The sequence below is a fragment of the Mus musculus genome, chromosome 4 (genome assembly GCF_000001635.26).
Source record: "Mus musculus strain C57BL/6J chromosome 4, GRCm38.p6 C57BL/6J".
NCBI lineage: Eukaryota > Metazoa > Chordata > Mammalia > Rodentia > Muridae > Mus > Mus musculus.
Window position 1 is genome coordinate 62,331,035 of NC_000070.6, and position 20,831 is coordinate 62,351,865.

The following is a 20,831-nucleotide window of genomic DNA, read 5'->3' on the forward strand; positions in this document are numbered from 1 at the left end:
ACCAAACTTAGAGCACATTGATTGGCTAGTTTGTCTGACTTGCAGGCTGGAGGGATCCCTCTGTCAGGGCCTCCTCAGAGCTGGGATCGCAGGTACAAGCTACTGCATTGGCTTTTACATGGGTACTGGGAAGCTACTTAGGTTTGCATGGCAAGTACTTTACCTGCTGAACTCTCTCTCCAGCCCTGGGAATGCTTTCTAAGCACAACATCAAAAGTGAAAAGCCTGGTAGACTTGATTTCAATAAAATCTTGAACTGCTAAATAACATTTTTAAAATATGAAAAAAGCACTATACATATAGTCATAAAAGCTAACAGTTTGGCCAGGCGTGGTGGCGCACACCTTTAATCCCAGCACTCGGGAGGCAGAGGCAGGTGGATTTCTGAGTTCGAGGCCAGCCTGGTCTACAAAGTGAGTTCCAAGACAGCCAGGGCTACACAGAGAAACCCTGTCTTGAAAAACAAACAAACAAAAAAAGCTAACAGTTTGATATTTAAACAACAGTTATCATCAGTAAGATGATCAATATTTCCCAAGTTGATCCAAATACTCAATCAACAAACACAGGTGGAATCCAGAAGCAGTGGCACGTACCTATAGTTCTATAGGCTGGGGAGACAGAGGTAGGAAGTCCTTTGAACCTAGGACTTACAAGCCTAGGCAATATGGTAAGACTCAGTCTCAAAGGAAAAAAAGTTAGAAGAGCTGAGCACCTGTCGACATGCAGACATGCATGCAGGCAAAACACCCATGTGCATTAAAAAATAGTACAGTAAGACATTTTTAAAGAGTAAAAGAAACCTGAAAAAAAGAACACAGAGCCTGTATGGGTTGCATATCTTATTGTCTAAGATTTTTTTCTCATCATGAAGCAGATTTATTACTTCCAGGCAGGCAGCTAGAGATTATGAGCAATACAGATTCCAGATCCCAGTTACTGAACACTAAGCAACCTCTTGGTCTAATTCTTGGTCAGATGTGCAGAACTTAACCTCCATTTGGGGATGGGCTACTCACAGTTAAAAGTGTCACATGTGCCTACTCTGTTCTCAAACAGTGACTCTGCATTAGAAGCAGGAAAGGCACTTATTTGAAGCAAAGAAACAGAAGATGGCAGCACCTGCACACATCTCAATAGAGTCAAGGGGACGTACTTCGGTTTCTGAGTCATTGGAGTCCAGCTGTGGCGGAAGGATGGGTAGCATGGGCTGGCCCATTTTAGCCATCCTCGAGATCAGCTTGGCCTTGACCGTATCAGGATTCTAAAAGGAAGGCATAAACATCACTGTGACTGAGGTTTATTGCTTTCAAATAGCTCTACTTCTTTGCCTTGTGCCAAAACCTTTAACCCTCTATTACTTAGTGAAAGCCATTTCTTCTAGAAAGCAAGCATTATTTATGATACCAAATACAATGCAAATTAATGAGACTGATAATATGAACATTAAATTAAGTCCCTACAGCTTGGGAATGAATTGCTTTCATATGCATGACCTCTTTTAACCAAGTGTCCCCACTGCAAAGTGAGAGTGCTTATGCACACTTGGTTTAGAGCAGTTTCTACTACATCAGACCAACTGTCAGTGAAGTGCTTCCTTCTGTGGTTGAGTGTGCACAGGCTGGAGGGAAGACCTGGCTTCACCCACCACCTACTATCCTCAGTGCTAGGAGAAGGCCTTGCTTGAGCTTGAAGTCCTTTGTCTACCATCTGGTCCACGTGCAGCACATTCAGAGTCTGCATGGACCAAGCCGAGCAGCAGCAAACCACCTTTTACATCCTTCCTAAAGGCACTCAAATCCAAATGTACTGAAATAACAGTTGTTCCTCTCCTCTCACCATTGGGGAAACAAAACCAGTGACCTGCTCAAAGTCCCCCAGTGGATGAAGACGCCTGAATTCCTCTGAGAGGATGGAAGTAGAGGATGTCTACTGGCTCAGGTAAATGAGTGCTCTCCAATGCCCCTCCCCCACAGCATCTTTGGTGGGGGCAGTAGTAGTAGTATTTTGTTCGTTTTGAGATAATATATATATAACAAAGTTATATTAGCATCTATTATAATGTGAACAATGCTTTTTAAGCACTTAAAATATCCCAAACATAATTCTGAAAACTGAAAAAGTGTTCACTTCCTTATATCAATTTACAGACAAAAAAATAAACCTCTGTTTACAGAGTAAATTCTTCATAGTCACACAGAATAAGCAACAAAGAAAACCAAAATTAACTTTTAATCCATTCCTCTTGGAGTAAATGGCAACTGGAGGATGGAAGTGAGCTTTACCCGAGGGTTCACTCCTAGTTTCACATCATTCTAGTAATACCACAGCTCCCGCTCATTAAAAACAGCTTTACACAGTCTCTGTGCTCAGGGATTTATGAACTGTAATTGGGGGCCGTGAAAATTATTTCCACTGTAACAATGAAGAAACTGAGGATTTAAAAAGTTAGATCATTTTCTCATGGCCATATACCTACAATTCAGATCTATGAATGCAAAAGTCCAGGCTAATTTCTACTGACTGATTTCCAAGTAGGATAAAATAAATAAAGTAGTAATTAATTTCTATACTGTCAGTGGCTCTCAACTACATGCAAGGCAAATGAAACAACATTCCAGGGCTTAGGGGTACAGAATCATACTTACTGAATTTACAGTTAGCTGTTCGCTGAGAGAGTTAGATTTGGAACGAAGACCCGGTTCCCTGAAATCAAATAAAACATCCTGAGATAATACAAAATCTATCACTGCAAACCCAAATTAAACTGGCGTAAAAGCATTGTTTTTGAAATAGTCAACTGAACAGCTAAAACAGAATTTAGCTCCTTTTTATTTGCATAATCCTTGAAAGCTCCACTTTCCCATGGGCCTGCATTCTATGTTCCTGCCCTTTGCCCTTTGCTCAGAGTTTTGCAGGTATTCCTAGCACCACTTTGACAGCTATTAATCCATTGTCAAATGAATCTGATACATTGTTTTCCTAATCCTGACTTTTGTCCTTTTCAATTACTAAAACTTGATTGCAGTTTTAAACTGCATCTCAGGAACCACGCTGAAGAATCCCAGAGCTTGCCACAGCCTTACCCAGGTTTGAGAGGCAATGGCAGGGGTGTCACAACAGGATCAGCAGAGAGGCTGTCAGAAGCAGGGATGGGGGAAGGGGCTGCAGAATCCCGGGAGCTCACACTGTGGCCATCAGAGCCAGAATCTCTGGCAAACTTCACCTAGGGTGGAACAGAGTATACACACTCACCCTTCCATACTCTCATTTATTTATTTATTCTCTAGCATAAAAGCTATTGCCTATTCAGTACAGGCAAAATCAAAACATGCTGAAAAAAAGACAAAGGAAACTATACTGGCTAGTTTTGTGTCAACTTGACACAGCTAGAGTTATCACAGAGAAAGGAGCTTCAGGTGAGGAAATGCCTCCATGAGATCAAACTGTAAGGCATTTTCTCAATTAGTGATCAAGGGGGAAAGGCCCCTTGTGGGTGGGACCATCTCTGGGCTGGCAGTCTTGGGTTCTATAAGAGAGCAGGCTGAGCAAGCCAGGGGAGGCAAGCCAGTAAAGAACATCCCTCCATGGCCTCTGCATCAGCTCCTGCTTCCTGACCTGCTTGAGTTTCAGTCCTGACTTCCTTTGGTGATGAACAGCAGTATGGAAGTGTAAGCTGAATAAACCTTTCCTCCCCAACTTGCTTCTTGGTCATGATGTTTGTGCAGGAATAGAAACCCTGACTAAGACAGAAACAGTTGTGATTCAGCTACCATTCCATCATCTGTGTGTATGAATGAGTGCATGTGTGCTTTTACAAATGGAGCCATAGCTTTGTAGCTGTTCTGCTTAGTTACTATACAGGAATATATTTCCACGTCACTAAGTACTTATCTTCATTGTTTCCAGCTACTGAAGAGCATGTCTCACCTCAAGGTCATGCTCATTCCTGCTATGGTCTACAAGGTAAAGACTCCAAAAGATTCTTGAACAGAAATCATAAACATGAATGTTCTTATAAAAATCTATTTCACCCAGGACAGCCAGAGCTATACAGAGAAACCCTGTCTCGAAAAAAAAACAAAAACCTATTTCACATAGACGGCTTATTACTATCACAAACAATGCTTTAATGGATAGCTCTATGTCTAGATCTTTGCACAAAGTATATTTTAGTACTCTCTCCCTCATCTCTCACCCCTACTCTATTCTCCTTCATTGCTTCCTTACCAGTCTCTTTTTCTCTCCAACATATGCTTTCTCTAATTTCTTTCTTCCTCCCTCCCCCCTCCTTCCCTCCCTATCCTTCCTTCCTTCCTTCCTTCCTTCCTTCCTTCCTTCCTTTCTTTCTCTTTGAGACAGGGTCTCACTATGTAACTCTGGCTGTTCTGGAACTCACTATGTAGACTAGGTTGGCCTCAAACTCATGGAGATCTACCTGCCTTTGCCTTTCAAACACTGGAATTAAAGGTGTGCACCACTATGCCTGGCTCTAATTTCTTGATTACTGTAAAGTAGAAAACTTTGCTTATGTTTACAAGTTAGTATCAATAGTTTCAAAATAGTTTGCTATCATTACCCATGGTTTCCTTGAGCTCAAAGAAAACTTAAGGGAATCTATGTTTAGAAAAAAAAGGCATCTGGGGACATGCCACTGTAAGATTAGATGACCCAACAGAGAAACCGGTCTCCCATTAGGAGGGTACCTCTCTGCTGTGACAAACATAACGACTATATAGAAATAGCCATAAAATTCATTATTTGTACTGTGTTTTATGGTTTATAGTCACCAGCACCATTCAACCTAATAATATCAGGGTCATTTTGGAGAAGGAATACTATAAACTAACCAAAAGTTGTTGCTATTTTAGTATAGAAAACATATTCAAAGGTAGAGTCTCTCTGTGTGACCCTGGCTGGCCTGAAACTCATTAGTAGTCCAAGTTGGCCATAAACTCATTAATATCTGACTGCTTCTGCCTCCCAAGTGCTGGGATTAAAAATATGTCCCACCACACCTTACTGACAAGATTTTTATACATTGAAAAAAGACAAGATGCTTAACTCCAATGCCATTTTCAGAGAAAATCATTCATCATTTCTTCTAAAGCTTTGAAGCATGAGTGTGTGTGTGTGTGTGTGTGCGCGCGCGCGCAAGCGCATGGCTATGTATACAAATATGTGTGGTCAATACAAATCTGCACCACCGTGTCAGTATGTTTATGTACGTCCTGGGGACTGAACTCAGACCTCATGCCTGAAGGAAAGAACTTTCCCAACCTTCGTCCTACCCTACCACTTCTATTTTAAAAGCTAGCTATATCTTCAGAATCTGATTTATAAGAACACAGGCCAGTTTCACTTACCCGCCTAACTTCTACCTCAAACACCAGGATGGAGTCTGTTGGCTGAGTCCAGCCTATTACTCCTTCAGAGCCAGCAGCGCAGGCTGAAGGAGTGATAATTAAGCGCTTTCCTCCTTTCTTCATGCCCAGTAGCCCGTCCTCTAAGCCCTAGAGACGTCAGAAGTGAGGAAATGCTCATCAGATAAAATACACGTGAACAAAGAATTCTCCAAAGAATTTGAGTCAAACAGCCATAGGCAATACAGTGAAAACAAACTTTTGCACATGGATGAATGGACACATTGCAAAGCTCTAACATGCCCAACACATGACACTGCACATATGTAAAATGCTCATTGATCAAGCAAAATTCACAACTTGCATCCCAGAGTAGGGCTCCTCGTGCTGCGTCACATCAACAAGATAAGAACCAAGCAGCTGCTAAATAAACAGTGCCGCCTCTCCATGGGGCTGTGGGAACAATGGGATCACTTCCTCAGAGCCACAGAATGAAAAAGATGGAGTCTAAGAAAACAAATACACTCCTCTTCACTCTAGCCTCTCACAGGTAAACATCTCCCATATGTTGACAGTGTCAACCACGCATGTCCAGACTGTAGATAAGAACAGGTTGGAGATTCTCAACATTTAAACTAAATTCCAAAACAGGCCTTTACCTTGACAACTTTTCCTGATCCTAATTTTAGGCGAAGCGGCTTATCTTTGTTAGCAGTAGAATCAAAAACCTGCCATTTGATAAAGTAAAAAAAAAAAAAAAAAAAAATCAGTCAGTTTCAAAAACAATAATCGTCTTAATGATAATCAACTAAGGGGGTCAGTGCTTCCCAAACAGGAAATGACAGGTGTAACGGCACATAGCTCCTGAAGAAACTGAGAAGATAGAACAGGTTGGAGTTTATCGCAATGAATATCCCTGTGAACAATAATTTGCCAAATTGGGGGCAAACTCATTTCCGGCACCATTAACTGAAGCACTTTTTGAACTATAAAATATTTTCAGTAAATGTACTCCTTTGGTGCTAAAACAGTCCTTCCAAGAAAGCAGAGCAAGGATCACTGACCTCCATGCACGAATGGGAAAAATAAGAGCTTAGAGAGTTGATCAAGGTCAGACTGGGATACAATTGGAACTTAATTGTGACTCCTTAATTTTTGATACAGGGTTTCACTATGTAGCCCTGACTGGCCCAAAACTCAGAGATCTGCCTGCACCTGCCTCCCAAGTGATGGGATTAAAGACCTGTGACACCACACATTCACACTATTTAAGTTATACAGTTCTTTCTATCATATCACATTGCTCTAAAAAACTTAACAGTATTAAAAACACAACAAGGGCTGGTGAGATGGCTCAGTGGGTAAGAGCACCCGACTGCTCTTCCGAAGGTCCAAAGTTCAAATCCCAGCAACCACATGGTGGCTCACAACCATCCGTAACGAGATCTGACTCCCTCTTCTGGAGTGTCTGAAGACAGCTACAGTGTACTTACATATATTAATAAAATAAATCTTTAAAAAAATAAAATAATGAGCTAAATACCTAATAAAAAATGGAAAAAAAAATAAAAACACAACAATTGCAACATATTTACAGTGTCTGTTAAAAGGAAAATGACAGCTAAACACAGTGGCATGAGCTTTCAATCCCAGCACTCTGAAGAAAGGGGCAGAGGCGGGGGCAGAGGCAGATCTCTGTGATCTTCAGGCCAGGTTGGTCTACATAGCAAGTTCCAGGCCATCCAAGGCTACATAGAGAACTCTAATTTCAAAAGCAAGGAAAGAGAGTGAGAAGGCTTAAAAATAAGATCTCTTTCTTAAAGATATATTCAAGTTTAAAACTGGCAGTGAGGACAAGATGTACACATGAATTATCCTTGGGAAACTGTCTGCCCCTAAATATGAGACAGGGTGTGAGGCTCTAAGCACATTTGCACAGGAGCATTCACGAGTGCACCCCAAAAGCAGTTGTGGAGACGAATTCAGCCTCCCTAAATGTTTCTACTGGCCAGTGGCCACAGTTCACGCCCCATATGGCAGGCTGCGTGTCACACACAGAGAAAGAACTTGCAGAACACACGGTTTTACCTGGCCCAGCACATGATTCTGAAGGAGCCAGCCCGTATAGGCTACTTCTAAAGAATCTCCAGTTTCCACAGCAGGGCCCTCTGCTGCAACCAGGTCCTGACACAGCACTGCATCCAAGGAAGAGATGCTATTGCACTTGGCCACACACACCTGCGAGATCAAGATCAGAGCAGCATGAGCTTGGTTTAAGCTTCCCAGCCATCCCATTGCTGCTAATATTCTTTCTCAAACGGCTGCACCCACTAACAAAGATTACAAGGTTAGAAATAAGCCATTCCGAAGTCAGTAATCCGGCAGGAATCAGGGTGTCCAACAAGTCAGCACTGGAGTCAGAATGTCTGGGTCCAGATCCAGGTATTGCCAGTTCTTAAGTCTGACCTTTGGCAAATAACTTAATCTTCATATACCCACTCGTTCCCACTTGCAAAAGTGAAGAAAAGAGCTTTGCAAATCTTACAAGGTAGCTATGAAAATTAAACGGGACAATATAGAGTGCTTAGCAATCCAGCTGGGAAATAACAGTGGGTCACCACTCAGGACCACCTCCCAAAGACCCAACCTCCTACCATTACCTTAGTGATCAGTCTCAGTAATGTGACCTCTAGAGGGAATACACGTACTTATACCTATTACACAGTTTCTAAAAAGCGATTTAATGTATTAATATGTGTTACTCTGGGAAGTAGAGGTATGATTGTATGTGTATGTGGGTGGGTTAAGTTTGTGTGGCGCACATGTGTGTCCAGGTACATTTGCATGTGTGCATGTACATGTGTGAAGGCTTAAAGAACTGACTTGCATGTTAGTCCTCAGGCACTGTCCTTAAATTTTGAAAAAATGTCTCTCACTTTCCAAATAAGCTCTGCTATTTGTCTGGTGAACCTAGGATCCCCATGTTTGCCTCCCCAGTGCTGGGATTACACGTATGCACCACCACTCTTGGCTCTCCCCTTTCCACATGGTTCCAGGAATCAAAGTCCAGTTCTCACTTGTACATGGCAAGCAGTTTACCAACTGCCCCTTAAATGATTTTTTAAAATATTATTTCTACATTTTCTATAGTGAGCTCATAAAATTTTGACAGTCTTTTGAAATGTTACTTTTACAAGTTTCATATATCTTTAAGAAAATTGTGGAGCAAAAAAAAGTGGGGATTTTTTTTTATGTGTATGTTCATGTGCGGTATGTGTGTTCACATGTGTGGGCACATGGGTATGTGGCTACCTGTGTCTGGAGGTCAGAGGTTAATGTCAGGTGTCTTCCTGGATTGCTGTGTTTACTAAGGCAGGATCTCTGGATAAACCTAGCATTCGATTCTGTTAGTCTTTTTTTTTTTTTTTTCTGAGACAGAATTTCTCTGTGTCCTGGCTGTCCTAGAACTCTCTTTGTAGACCAGGCTGGTTTCAAACTCAGAGAGATCTAACTGCCTTTGCCTCATGAATGCTGGAATTAAAGGAATGCACCACCACAGCCAGCTGCAACAAGCATTTTAACCATTGGACCATCTCTCCAGTCCAGCAAAACAAAATGTTCGATCAAATAAGCTTATGTTTCCCCATTTTCCCTTTTAAACATTTCCTCAGGCAATTTCAGTAAGATCTATTCTTTTCCTGAAATGCAGCAAGTTTAATGGGTTCTTTACCTTGTCATTAATAACACAGAGCAGTTGTGGTTTTGCCATAACTAAAATAAGGAAGACTCCAAATAAGTGCTCTGGCTTTGCACAGGAAAGAGTAAGAAGACGTCACCTGTTTATTGAATGACACAGCGGCCTTCTCTGACTCAAACATGATAGACCAGTTTTGTCTCTGGTCATCATAAAAGGTGCTGTAGTTATTGGGCCGAACCTGGGAAAAGAAAAAGGGACGTTTGGATCATTCAAGCAGAGCAGCCTGCAAGTAACTCTGACTGCCTCAGCTCACAGAGGAGAGCTGATCAGAGCAGGATCCCTTCTCCCCCACCTCAGCCCACGCCATCCCTACCTCTTCCCTACACATTCCTAGGAGTCAGGAAACCTTTCTGAAAGGCTGCTTACTGCTGTCCGGGACTGAGCAGATCTTTTCCTATCAGGAATGCCCAGGCCCATCTCTCCCACAACCCTACAGGGGCAAGTGATTCCAGTATGAGGCCTCTTACCATTAGCTCAAAGTTCAGATGAATTGTAGCAACAGTCACTGGCTGCTGCTGACTGATGTAAAGAAGAATCCTATACTGTACTCACAACGGGCAGAAAAAGAAAAGAGATGTTAAAAGGTAACACAGACTCAGCAGTAAGACATGAGGTCATGCTTCCTACAGCTATAAATCCCAAACCTGCCCAGACTGAATTCGAATTTCTCACTGCCTTGCACCTCTTTGCATTCTGGCCTCACTCTTTAACGTTAATCAGCAATAGCTTTATTTTGTTGGCTTTTCCATTCATATGCAGGAGAGCTAAGAGATGGCAACTGGATCCTTTACAGAAAATACAGGTCAGATCTGGTGGTATATGTCTGTAACCCCAACACTGAGCAAGGAGGACTGCCACGAGTTGGAGTTCAGCACAAGCTATAGAATGAAACAACATCTCAAAACAAAGACCAAGCAACCAACAACAAAAATCTTTTAAATTCGAGGGGAAAAAAGATCCTACAAGTCATATGTACAACTCAGTGAATATTCACATGTGTACGTACTCATGTGGCTACCAGGCAGATTGAGAAAAGGCCAGTGTTTCCTACATCCTAGATAGCTCCCTTTGCCCCTGATTATCAATATCCCTACCACAGAGGTCCAGTACTCTGACTCAGTCACAGATCAACTTCTCTATAGTTAAATTAGTGCAAACAACCTACATCTATTGATTTTTTTCCCTGCTTCTTTCACTTACAACATAGACTAAGCCTTGTTACTTTGTTTGTCAGTACTTGATTCGATACTGTCAGTTATACTATTCTATGTGAACATACCACAACCTATTTATCCACTCTCCTAGTCGTGGCTATTCAAGTTGTGTACAGTTTGAAACCATGACGGATAACACATCTGTGAACTTTCTCCATGTCTTGAGGAGGACATGGACATATACACCTCCTTCAACCTAATGAACTTCCTTCAAAGTATCCCACAGTAACAATCTACTGGCAGTGATGCTCTCAACTTAAGATTGTTGGCAGATTTATTTTGCCCTTATTTCTTACAGATTTCTTTCTTAGCATAGATTGCACAAAGAGGGTCAGGGCTAGAGCATGTGCTTAGCATGGTCATGAGTAAGAAAAACATAATGAACTTCGAGGGCTGAGCTCATAAAGCAAGTCAACCACAAGAAGACCAAGACCGCTTGATTCCACTTACACGAGGGTCTAAGACAGTCAGACTCAGCGATAGCGCATTGGAGAATATGAAGGAGGAGCAGCAGGGAGATGAACGGTTACACCTTAATGGATGGCTTATGTTTGAGATTATGAAAAAAATGAGAACAGTGGTGATAAGTACTTAGTACTGGACATGTCACTAAAGCCACTGGAGCCGGGTTGGAAAGACAGCTCAGCAGTGAAGAACACGGTTGTTGTTCCAGAGATCCTGAATCCAGTTCACAGCACCCACAAGGTGGTTCATAACTACCAGTAACTCCAGCCCCAAGGGCTCCAACACCCTCTTCTGGCCTCTTCTGGCACCAGGCACACATGCAGTACACAGATATACATGTAGGCAAGCCACCATATACATAAGTAAATACAAAATAAATTAATTTAAAAATAGCCACTAGACTGTGTACTTAAAATGTTAAACTGCAAAATTTTATATATAAAAAATATATGTTACAGTTAACCTCCATGGATTCTAGTCCTATAAATTTAAACATATTTTTCTTATATTCCTTAAATAAAATAGCAACTATTTATGTAGCATTTACATTGTATTAGATAGTACAAATAACCTAGAGATGATTTAAAGTTTATGGAAGGATGTACAAGTACAGCCCTCTGCCACTTTATATAAGGAATATTATTTATATCACATACATAATTAGTCTATACCACAGATTTTCTTATCTATATGTAGGAAAGGACCCTGGAACCAATTTTCCAGGGACTTAGGGACAACAGTGTGTATTATATATGGATTAAACAAGCAAAAACATCCAAATAATTAAAATTCACCCTCTGGGCTGGAGACATGCTGGTTCAGCAAGAGGAGCCTCAAAGTCATGTGTAAGACTGACAACTCTAGGGAGCAGTTACTTACCTCTGTTTTCCGCAGGAACCTGCACATTCTCACATGCAGACACAAATATATAAAAATAAATGTTTTTTAAAAGATGAAATTAGTCCTTAGAAATTCGGGGAGCTGTGAAGGCTGCTGTGTGATTTTATGTGAGATATTTATTTTATTTTTCAAAGTGAAGGGTTGATCACCCCAGTCCCACCATAGCCTGTACTGGTTGTAAGAGGATTAGACATTATTAAGAATTGGTTTGCTGGGGCTAGAAAGGTGGCTTGGTGGTTAAGCACACTTAGGGTGCTCCTGCACAGGGCCCAGGCTCCTAGTGTCCACACGTGGCTCACAAGCACCCTAACTCTGCTCCAGAGGCTCCAACACCCCTTCTCACTTCTGTGGGCACTGTGCACTCAGTGCACAGAAAAGCAATGCAGGCAAATATTCATATACCAAAGAAAATAAATAAATCTTTAAAAGAAATTTTAAGAACCAGTCTACCTCTGAGTTGTCCTGATTCTTACTCATGCAGGACCTTTCCAAGCTTTTGGCTGAAAGCCTAGAAAGTCTCTAACTCCTTGGTTCTTAAAGTTTTAATCAACAAGGATTTTTAGCTGAATTCTTTAGCTACTTCCCCATGAAATTCAAAGTCTGGTAAATATAGGGAAAGGAAGATAGTTGCTACTTGTTGCAGGTTCTCTCCCTCTAGAAGTGTCTCTCCTGTGCACTACAAAGCTGCAGAAATTGTTCTGACTCTGGTAGTACCTGGACTTCTAAACCACCCCTGAATTCAACAAATGTCCCACGGGGATACCGCTGTTGAGCTGCAAGACTCCAGATTTGTCAGTTTCTCTTTTCTCAAGCAGTCTCTGGTTGTGTCATACCTGCTGCCTACACTACACCTAAACCAGCAATGTGCTCAGGACACAGAACGGAGACATCTCACTGTTGGGGTTTTTTCTCTAAGATTTTAATTTCTCTCCCCTTCATCATTTCTACAGCTCTCCAGTGAGTTTTTTTTTTGTTTTGTTTTGTTTTGTTTTCCCAAATAACTTTACAATATAATTGTTGCAATTTTTCTTTTTCTTTCTTTTTTAAGACAAGGGTCTCACTATGTAGTCCTGAACCCTCTCTGTAAACTAGGCTGACCCCTGAGCCCACAGAGATCCTCCTGTCTCTCAAATCCTGGCCACCACCCAGCTACCAGCTCCTACTCTTTATTTAATGTGAATGAGTGTTTTGTTTGCATGTATGTCTGTGCACCATGTCTGTACTTTGTGTCTGATGCCTGTTGAAGTCAGAAGAGAGCATTGGATTCCCTAAAACTGGACTTACAGATGGCTGTGAGCAGTGGTGTGGGTGCTGGGAATTGAATCTGGGTCTTCTGAAAACACAGTCAGGGCTCTTAACTGCTGAGCCATTTCTTCAGCCCCCATAATTTATTTTATTTTTTTGAGTATAGATGTTTCCCCTGCATATATGTCTGTGCATTACATTCATGTAGTACCTACACAAGCCAGAAGAGGGCATAAGGTCCCCTGAATTGGGATTACAGATAGTTCAGGTCCCCTGAATTGGGATTACAGATAGTTATGAGCCATTATGTAGGTGCTGAGAACCAACCCCTGGTCCTCTGGAATTGCAGCTGGTACTCTTAACCACTAAGCCTTATCTCCGGCCCCTTATCTACTTTCTTATAATTGCTTCTCCAACCTATCACCTCTTTCTGGCAGTCAAGCATAGGGGGGTCTCAAAACCAAAGTTCTAGATAATAGTCCTCAGCATCTGCTAACACACAACAAGAGACATACATCATTTGCTTCCCGATGGGAAGATGAAAGATTTAAGAGACACAGGAACCAACTGCAATGGGTAACCTCACTAGATGCTGATTCAAATAGAAGTGTAAGAAAAACAATAATAGAGAGGAAAAAGAGAAATTTGAACACATCCTGACTAAAATATTCTGTTTACTTTTTCAGTAAATAGCATGATAATTTTCTTTCTAAGTATTTCATCTCTTACAATTATATGCTAAAGCATTTACTGCTGAAATTGTATATTGGAGATCTGTTCAAATTAACCTGAGCGGTAAAGAGAGAGGTGAGGATCGGGTGACCGATAGAAGACTAATGGCTGCAAGAGTTTAGGTCTGATACTCATGGGTAATACTGAAGTCCCACTGACTTGAAGACTGAGTGTTGGCCATTATATCAGTCACCATGGGCAACTAATCTTAGCTTTGCGTTGAGAATGGCAGAGCAGCCATTCTGTGTCTCTGGGCCTCTAAAATACTAGAATGTCTTCTGTCTGGTTCAATAATCTCTAACTCAAAATTCTGGAGTGGTATTTGAGCTGGATGTACCAACACAAGGAAGTCAGGCCTGGTGGCATTTAGTGACATCCACTATACTTCACCCTAATACCCTGATCAACTGCTCAGCCTTATTTTCAGGCTTCAAAGGATAAATATTGGTCTTTAACATAGGCAAAACGATGGAATGCACTGACAGAATGACGAATGATCATTAGCTATCCAACAAAGAGCATCCTTGACTGTTTACTCTAAAGCTTTCCAGCTCTTACACTAGAACCGTCACAAAGGAGATGTCTAAAGCAAGCATTCCGAACAACAGCACTTGTTTTAATGCATAACAGTAAGCAAACTAGGGCCATCTACTCAATCCTAGTCATACACACTCAGTTATCATCAGTAGACATTCTTATCATCTAACACATAAGTCTCTATCCAACAGATAAGAAACAGACCCGAGGCATTAACAATTCTTGGGATGTGGCGTATAAATCAATGTGGGTCTTCTCACCTCTCTGCTTGTGTGGTTCCCCAGGACAGCCGCTCCAAATTTGCCCTGCTTTGCATATTGACCATTTATGCTATTGAAACAAGAATACAACAAATATCAGAATCCCTTTCAACCATGAAGAGCCAGTTCTCTGATCTGAAACAGCTAGTATTTGGTCTTTAGGAAAGGTGAGAGGTGGGCAACTTTTAATCTAAAGTTCTTCTGCAACTTCTATTTCTTTGAGACAGGGTCTCATTGGTACAACTCTGGCAGATCTAGGAATCACAGAAAACCTACAGACTCTGCCTCTCAAGTGCTGGGATTAAAGGTGAGAGCCATCACACCCAGCCCCAACTTTTTATTCTTCAGTCATCTATTATCCATAGTATCCCTAAAATCTCAGAAAGTTGCTGTGGAGGGCCCAAACATTAACAACATAGACAAAATAATGCTGAGTTTCTCTGAGGAACTAGGCTACGATGAGCACAGGCTTCTGAGGAAGGACAGGAACTGCAGCCGGCTGGTCCACAGCCTCCCCAGCTCTGAGGGCTTTCTCTTCCAACTACTTACTAGCGGTATGCATGCACTGCAGTGGCAAACAGCACTGAGGACGTGCCTGTGGTAGCTGGGGCTGGCTTTGGTGCTGTCTGATTTCCTGAAGATGAAGAAAACAAAGATGCCATTCATTTTTTTTATTTTTAACCTCAAAACTAGCCTCAAAAATCCCACTTCATGCTTTACAGTTAGTGTAACAATGCTTTCATTACCACTATCCTCATTGGATCCAGAGATAGCTCTGTGGCCTTGTCAGGTACTGAGGAAACAGACTCTAAATAACAGTAGATGAGGCTAGACTCACACTAGCCCCAACATCATACATCAGACAAATTTTCTGGCTATACAAGAAGTCTAGAAAACAGACATACTTTACTACTTTCTTTTCTCTTTTCAATGCTCTGATAGCTAAGGTATATACAAGTAAAGCTATTTCCTCTCTAGTATCAGGAATGTAGGGTGATAGTGTAAACAAGAGTTCCTAGGGGGAACTCTAGCTGATACTTCCTACAAGGCTGATCAACTGATTAGAAGGCCAGTAACTTGTGGAGGTAGGAATGTTCTTGTAGGTTCAGACCCCAATTACGACCTATCCTGGGCTGTCTTCAGCCCCTTAATAGCCCTCCCTTGCCCACTCCTATCTAACAGATGGAGCCTTTTGGAATCTATTGACTTAAAAAACCACTAGCTTCCGCAAACCAAAAGGCTAAGAATGTCATCAGATAGCATCTGAGGCTTACAGCAGAGATTTTTCTCAGTCTGTTTGAACCTCATGTCTCCACCACAGCAGTGAAAAGTGTCTTGATTTGTTACTCTGTTTGTTCTGTACCCATAAAACTTGACCAAGCTGTTACCATATTGCAACATGAGATTTGAGGAGACCTCAATCTGTGTTCCTGGACCACAGTGGCTCATATTTGGCCTCAGAATAAATTCTTGTCCCCTTTGAAGTGATGACTATATTTTTACATCAACACTCAATCACACTCATTGCCTATATCGATCAAGGGCTTTATATAATGTTTTAAAATAGCATATTAAGAGTAAATTGCAGCAGGTAGAGGTGGCGCATGCCTTTAATTTCAGCCCTTGGGAGGCAGAGGCAGGTGGATTTCTGAGTTCGAGGCCAGCCTGGTCTACAGAGTGAGTTCCAGGACAGCCAGGGCTACACAGAGAAACCCTGTCTTGAAAAAGAAAAAAAAAAAAAAGTAAATTGCATTTTGATATTGTTTTGGTTTTTGTCTGTCTCTTTGTCTGTCTGTCTAATGGAGACAGGGTCTCCTTTATGTAGTCCAACCTAGCCTGGAACTTATGGTCTGTCTCATCTCCTGAGTGCTGAAACAACAGGTATTCACTACCATACCCAGTGCTAAACTCCCCAGATCCATGTCTAGATAGAAAAGTAATGAGAGAGCACTAAGGAAAACTCACTGAGCTTGCTTTCAAAACCTTCTCTCTTGTTTTTCTGTTTGAACACCTCCTCTCAATTTCAGAGTACAAGTACATTGTAGAAAGTCAGACAGACATGAAACCACAATGAAAATAGAAACCACCTAGAACCTCATCAACCAAAATTAGACATCAGTAAACTCAAGTGTTTGTTCTGAGTCCTTTCTGTGTACACATAAGCTCTGCAGCAGCTTTTTTAGTATTTTAAAACAAATAAAGATTCAACTTGGCCTCTTCCACTTCTCCCTGACTACATTAGAAGTCTTCTCTATAGTCTCCCAAACAAACCTAGGCGGGCGGCACACAGCTACTGCCTGAAATGCTGCCTCTTGACAGCTACACAAAACACTACGACGACTGACTCTAAGAATTTTCCTCATTTCTTAGTGTGCTACATTTCTTTGGACAGATACCAAATTTTCTCTGTTATACATAATGCTATGAAGAATATCTTTAAAACACACTTTTTGGAAGTGGGGGTTGACTCTTTTCTTAAACAAAGTTTCTGATAAGAGAATTCTGAGATGAAGTAGCATAAATAGTGACTGTCTTGGCTCTCCACTGCCCCAGAGAGCGTCCTTTGGGAATGCCTCAGCAATTTACACTCCTCCCATCAAGAGTACAGCTGGACTGCTCCACATCACCAGCAAGGGAAAACTGTCTTTTTAAATCTTCACCGAGAAAGGACAACAGGAAAGGGGCGTACCATGCCACTGCTGCTTTATGTGACCTGACTGATTTCGGGGAAGTGGAAAGTAAACATGTCCCAGGATCCAGAAACAGGATGCTAGCTTAGAAAGACTGTGAATGAGCTCTGACAACGAAGGACACTGTTATTTACTTATGTTCTATGTTTTCTTACTGTGATTAGAAAGCTATATGCAGCTAAGTTTAGTGTGCACTTTGTGGTTGTATACAGTACTCTGGTAAATCTTTACTCCTGATGAAGCAATCTAGGGGAGTGGATGGAAAGGCCAGCGTTACATAATGTACATAATCTAGACAAGTGTGAAACCCAGAAAAAAAAGTCACTAGCAGGGGAGGCCAGCCCAGCATCCTCCTCAGGGCCAGGGCAGCTTCTTGCAGTCCTCTCGGGCTATAATTACCAGAGCTCATATCCTGGAAAGGAAAGGCTGCTTCTGCCAGGGACACTGGCAGAGCATGGCCATCATCCTGTGACTCTCCTATTGGCTCAGGATTCCTCCTTCTCTCAAGTCAGCATTATTCTCACTCTTGGACTTGGCATTCAAGAGGAAATCTTATAATGTGTAGTCTTGAAAAAAAAATTTTTTTTGAGCAAAGTTTCCTCAACTTAGCCTCCTTGTTCAGGAAATGATTAGATATTTTCCTTATCTTCATTATTCATTAGTGAATTTACCTTGAGTCCTTTTTAATCTCTTCATTAAAAAAAAAAAGGCTTTCTTCAACCAACCTACTGTATCTTTAAAGGTAAAATCTCTGATTATTTACTCCTATATGCCTTCTAGCTTCTCCTTCACTTGAAAAATAATTTTTCACAGGAAAAAAAATAAATCTACCTACTTTTATGAAGAAAAAGAAAACAAAAACCATCAAGGGCAACAACAAAACTGGACCTACATGATTGAAGGAGACAGCTGACTCCTACAAGTCATCCTCTGACCTCCAGACCTGAGTCATGGCATGCACATGCCTATATACATGCATATATGCATGCATATGACTACATGCATACACAATCAATCAGTACATGGGGTGGGTCAAGACAGGGTTTCTCTGCATAGCTCTGGTTCTCCTGGTATACCAGGCTGGCCTCGAACTCACAGAGATCTTCCTGGCCATGCCTCCCCACTGCTAGGATCAAAGGTGTTATGCCACTACACCCCAGGCAATCAATCCATTTTTTCTTATTAGAAAAAAAAAAATCAAGCTATTTCATCAGATAAGCCTGAGATGGTTTGTTTTCCTCTACACTTCTATGGTCAGACACTTAAATCAGAGTCAGAATCGCACAGCCAAGGAAGAAAGGAGTGAAATACACAAGGAACACTTAGCCTGAAGGGTTGTGGCAGGGTACAATTTGATCTTGTTCCCACTTCCTAAATCCTTTGTAGTTTGCTGAGTAGTAAGAGTAGAAGTGTGTTTTGAGAAATCTATTTGGCTCTTGCGTAATGCCCCTCAGAATTTCCTGGAGTCTTTTGTGATTAGTCCCTTTAGTCATAACTGAGTTTATGCATTGTCAGGCATGGAGACATATGCTTGCAATCCCAGCCTGTATGAGGCAGAGACAGGAGGATCTCAAGCTAGAGACCAGCCTGATCTACGTGTTGAGCCCAACAGAAGAAACCAAAATAGTTACTCATTTTAAATTCCATATCACCAAGGACAAAACCAACATTTTAAGCTGAAATTTTAAATAAAGAGAGATAAATAATACCTAAATCCCCAAATTTCATGTGGCTGTGTCTGGTGTCATGTGAGATGCCTCACACAGACCAGTTTTTATGGCCTATTTTCCTCTTTTACCAGATAAGGAACTTCAAAATGGCTAATCTACTTTTCTGGATTTTGGATTCTTCATCTCCTTTTTGTCTATATAAAGCCAAAGTCCTGTTCTCAATTCATCAGAACACCTCATTTTACTGAATGGTGTATGTCGATTTTAGGGCTGCAAATAAAAGCCAGTTAAGAAAGGTCTTAAAACTTTGCTGAAATTTTGTCTTTTGACATTGTTGCTGAGGTAACTCAGGGTGGGGCTCCTGAGGACAGAGCCAGCCACCAGAAAGACAAAGTAATTACAGGATTAGGGACTATAACTTTCAGCTACACTCAACAATTTTAGGAAAGATGGGCTAGAACAAGCTGTATAAAACTCTTAAAGCACAAAGTTTGAAGAGCTTCCAGGTTATAAAGCATAAAAGTGCTAGGGGGGGGTGGTCTGCCCAGAAAGAAGGTGGTGATAAACCCAGAGAAGGGAGTGGTGACTCACTCACAGATGGGGCAGTGGTACAATCAGAGAGGGAGGGTGGTCCACCCAGAGAGGGCCCAGAAACTATGCATCCTTTCAACTTACTCAGCCATTCTCTCTTCATATGTTCACCTGGCTGTAGCTATAACCTTATTGTATCTTTTCTATTACATAAACAAATATTTTTCAAAAAAGCAATTATGGGGCTGGTGAGATTGCTCAGTGGTTAAGAGTGCCAACTGCTCTTCCAAAGGTCCTGAGTTCAAATCCCAGCAACCACATGGTGGCCCACAACCATCCATAATGAAATCTGATGCTCTCTTCTGGAGTGTCTGAAAACAGCTCCAGTGTACTAACATATAATAAATAAATAAATATTAAAAGAAAAAAAAAGCAGTTACCCTGAGCTGTATGAGCAATTCCTGTCAACTAATTGAACCTAGGAAAGGATGTCATGGGACCCTTGGTCAGAATTACAGATGGCCTGACTAAAGATTGGCGTCTTAGGCAAAGACAATCTTGTAAGAGTAAACCCTCTATCTGAGGGATCTGACATTATGTCTAGGCAGATAACTTCAGAATTGACCTGAATCACAGGATACTCACATGGTGTCTGCTGCAAGACTGCTTAGTGCATAAGGAAAATCCTACACACCTCTCACACCACAAAAGCATGCAGCAGGGAGTCCAGAGAAATGGACAGGAATGTTTGTGTCTTCGCCCTACATGGCCATACATGAGGGATCTGCTTCAACTGCTCCTCAACGACTTGTCAAGGATCCTCAGACTAGTCAGCCTCAGTCCTGGCACGGGAAAGGCCCTCCACACTTTGATCTTCAAGTATTTAATATAATGTCCCTCACTACCTACTCTTCTTAGGGCTCTTCAATGACCAATCCCTTATCCTCTTTGGCTTCTTACCTCAAAACAGCAAAGTGTAGAGGAAAGAATAAGTTGTAGATTCAGAGTTCAAATTTCAACTCTGCCATTATGGTTATCTAACCTGATTCCTAAACTGCTCAAAGCCTCCAAAGTCTGCTCATGTCATCTACTTTACAGATTACTTCGAGAATGAAATGGCAATCCCTGGGGAGCACCTAAGACAGAGTAGGCACCTCAGAAGTGTCAGTCTCTCACTCTCCCCTTTCTGTCAGAAGATGCCATAACGATCCTGTGTCCTCCATGATGAAAGAACCAGATGCAATGATGAGTGCTTCAGGCAGTTTTGGAGACAAGGGGCAGAAGGATTTGCCTGCTACTGTGCTCTCAGTTCCCAACTAAGGGCATCACCTAGCTGCTAGAAACCAGAACCTGAGAGCTTCAACAGGCATTCACTACTGGGGGTAAGCTTAGCTGACGGGCAGAGAACAGAGGACTTGGTATGCGCACTGTTAACTTTATGTGTTGTTGTAACCAAATAACTGACAG

The 20,831-nt window shown here is 41.6% G+C and overlaps 1 protein-coding gene across 4 annotated transcripts in view; it reads right to left on the reverse strand.

Annotated features, from left to right (window-relative positions):
* Window positions 1-20,831, reverse strand: part of Fkbp15 (FK506 binding protein 15) — a 60,255-nt gene that overhangs the window by 30,693 nt on the left and 8,731 nt on the right. For all 4 annotated transcript variants that reach the window (NM_001355385.1, NM_001045528.2, XM_030253627.1 and 1 more), the window contains 10 exons: window positions 15,023-15,107; window positions 14,474-14,543; window positions 9,588-9,662; window positions 9,200-9,298; window positions 7,452-7,601; window positions 6,023-6,091; window positions 5,367-5,513; window positions 3,087-3,226; window positions 2,649-2,706; window positions 1,157-1,264 (listed from right to left, as the gene is read on the reverse strand). In NM_001355385.1, the coding sequence (NP_001342314.1) occupies window positions 1,157-1,264; window positions 2,649-2,706; window positions 3,087-3,226; window positions 5,367-5,513; window positions 6,023-6,091; window positions 7,452-7,601; window positions 9,200-9,298; window positions 9,588-9,662; window positions 14,474-14,543; window positions 15,023-15,107 (1,001 nt within the window). The remainder of the gene's footprint in view (window positions 1-1,156; window positions 1,265-2,648; window positions 2,707-3,086; window positions 3,227-5,366; window positions 5,514-6,022; window positions 6,092-7,451; window positions 7,602-9,199; window positions 9,299-9,587; window positions 9,663-14,473; window positions 14,544-15,022; window positions 15,108-20,831) is intronic.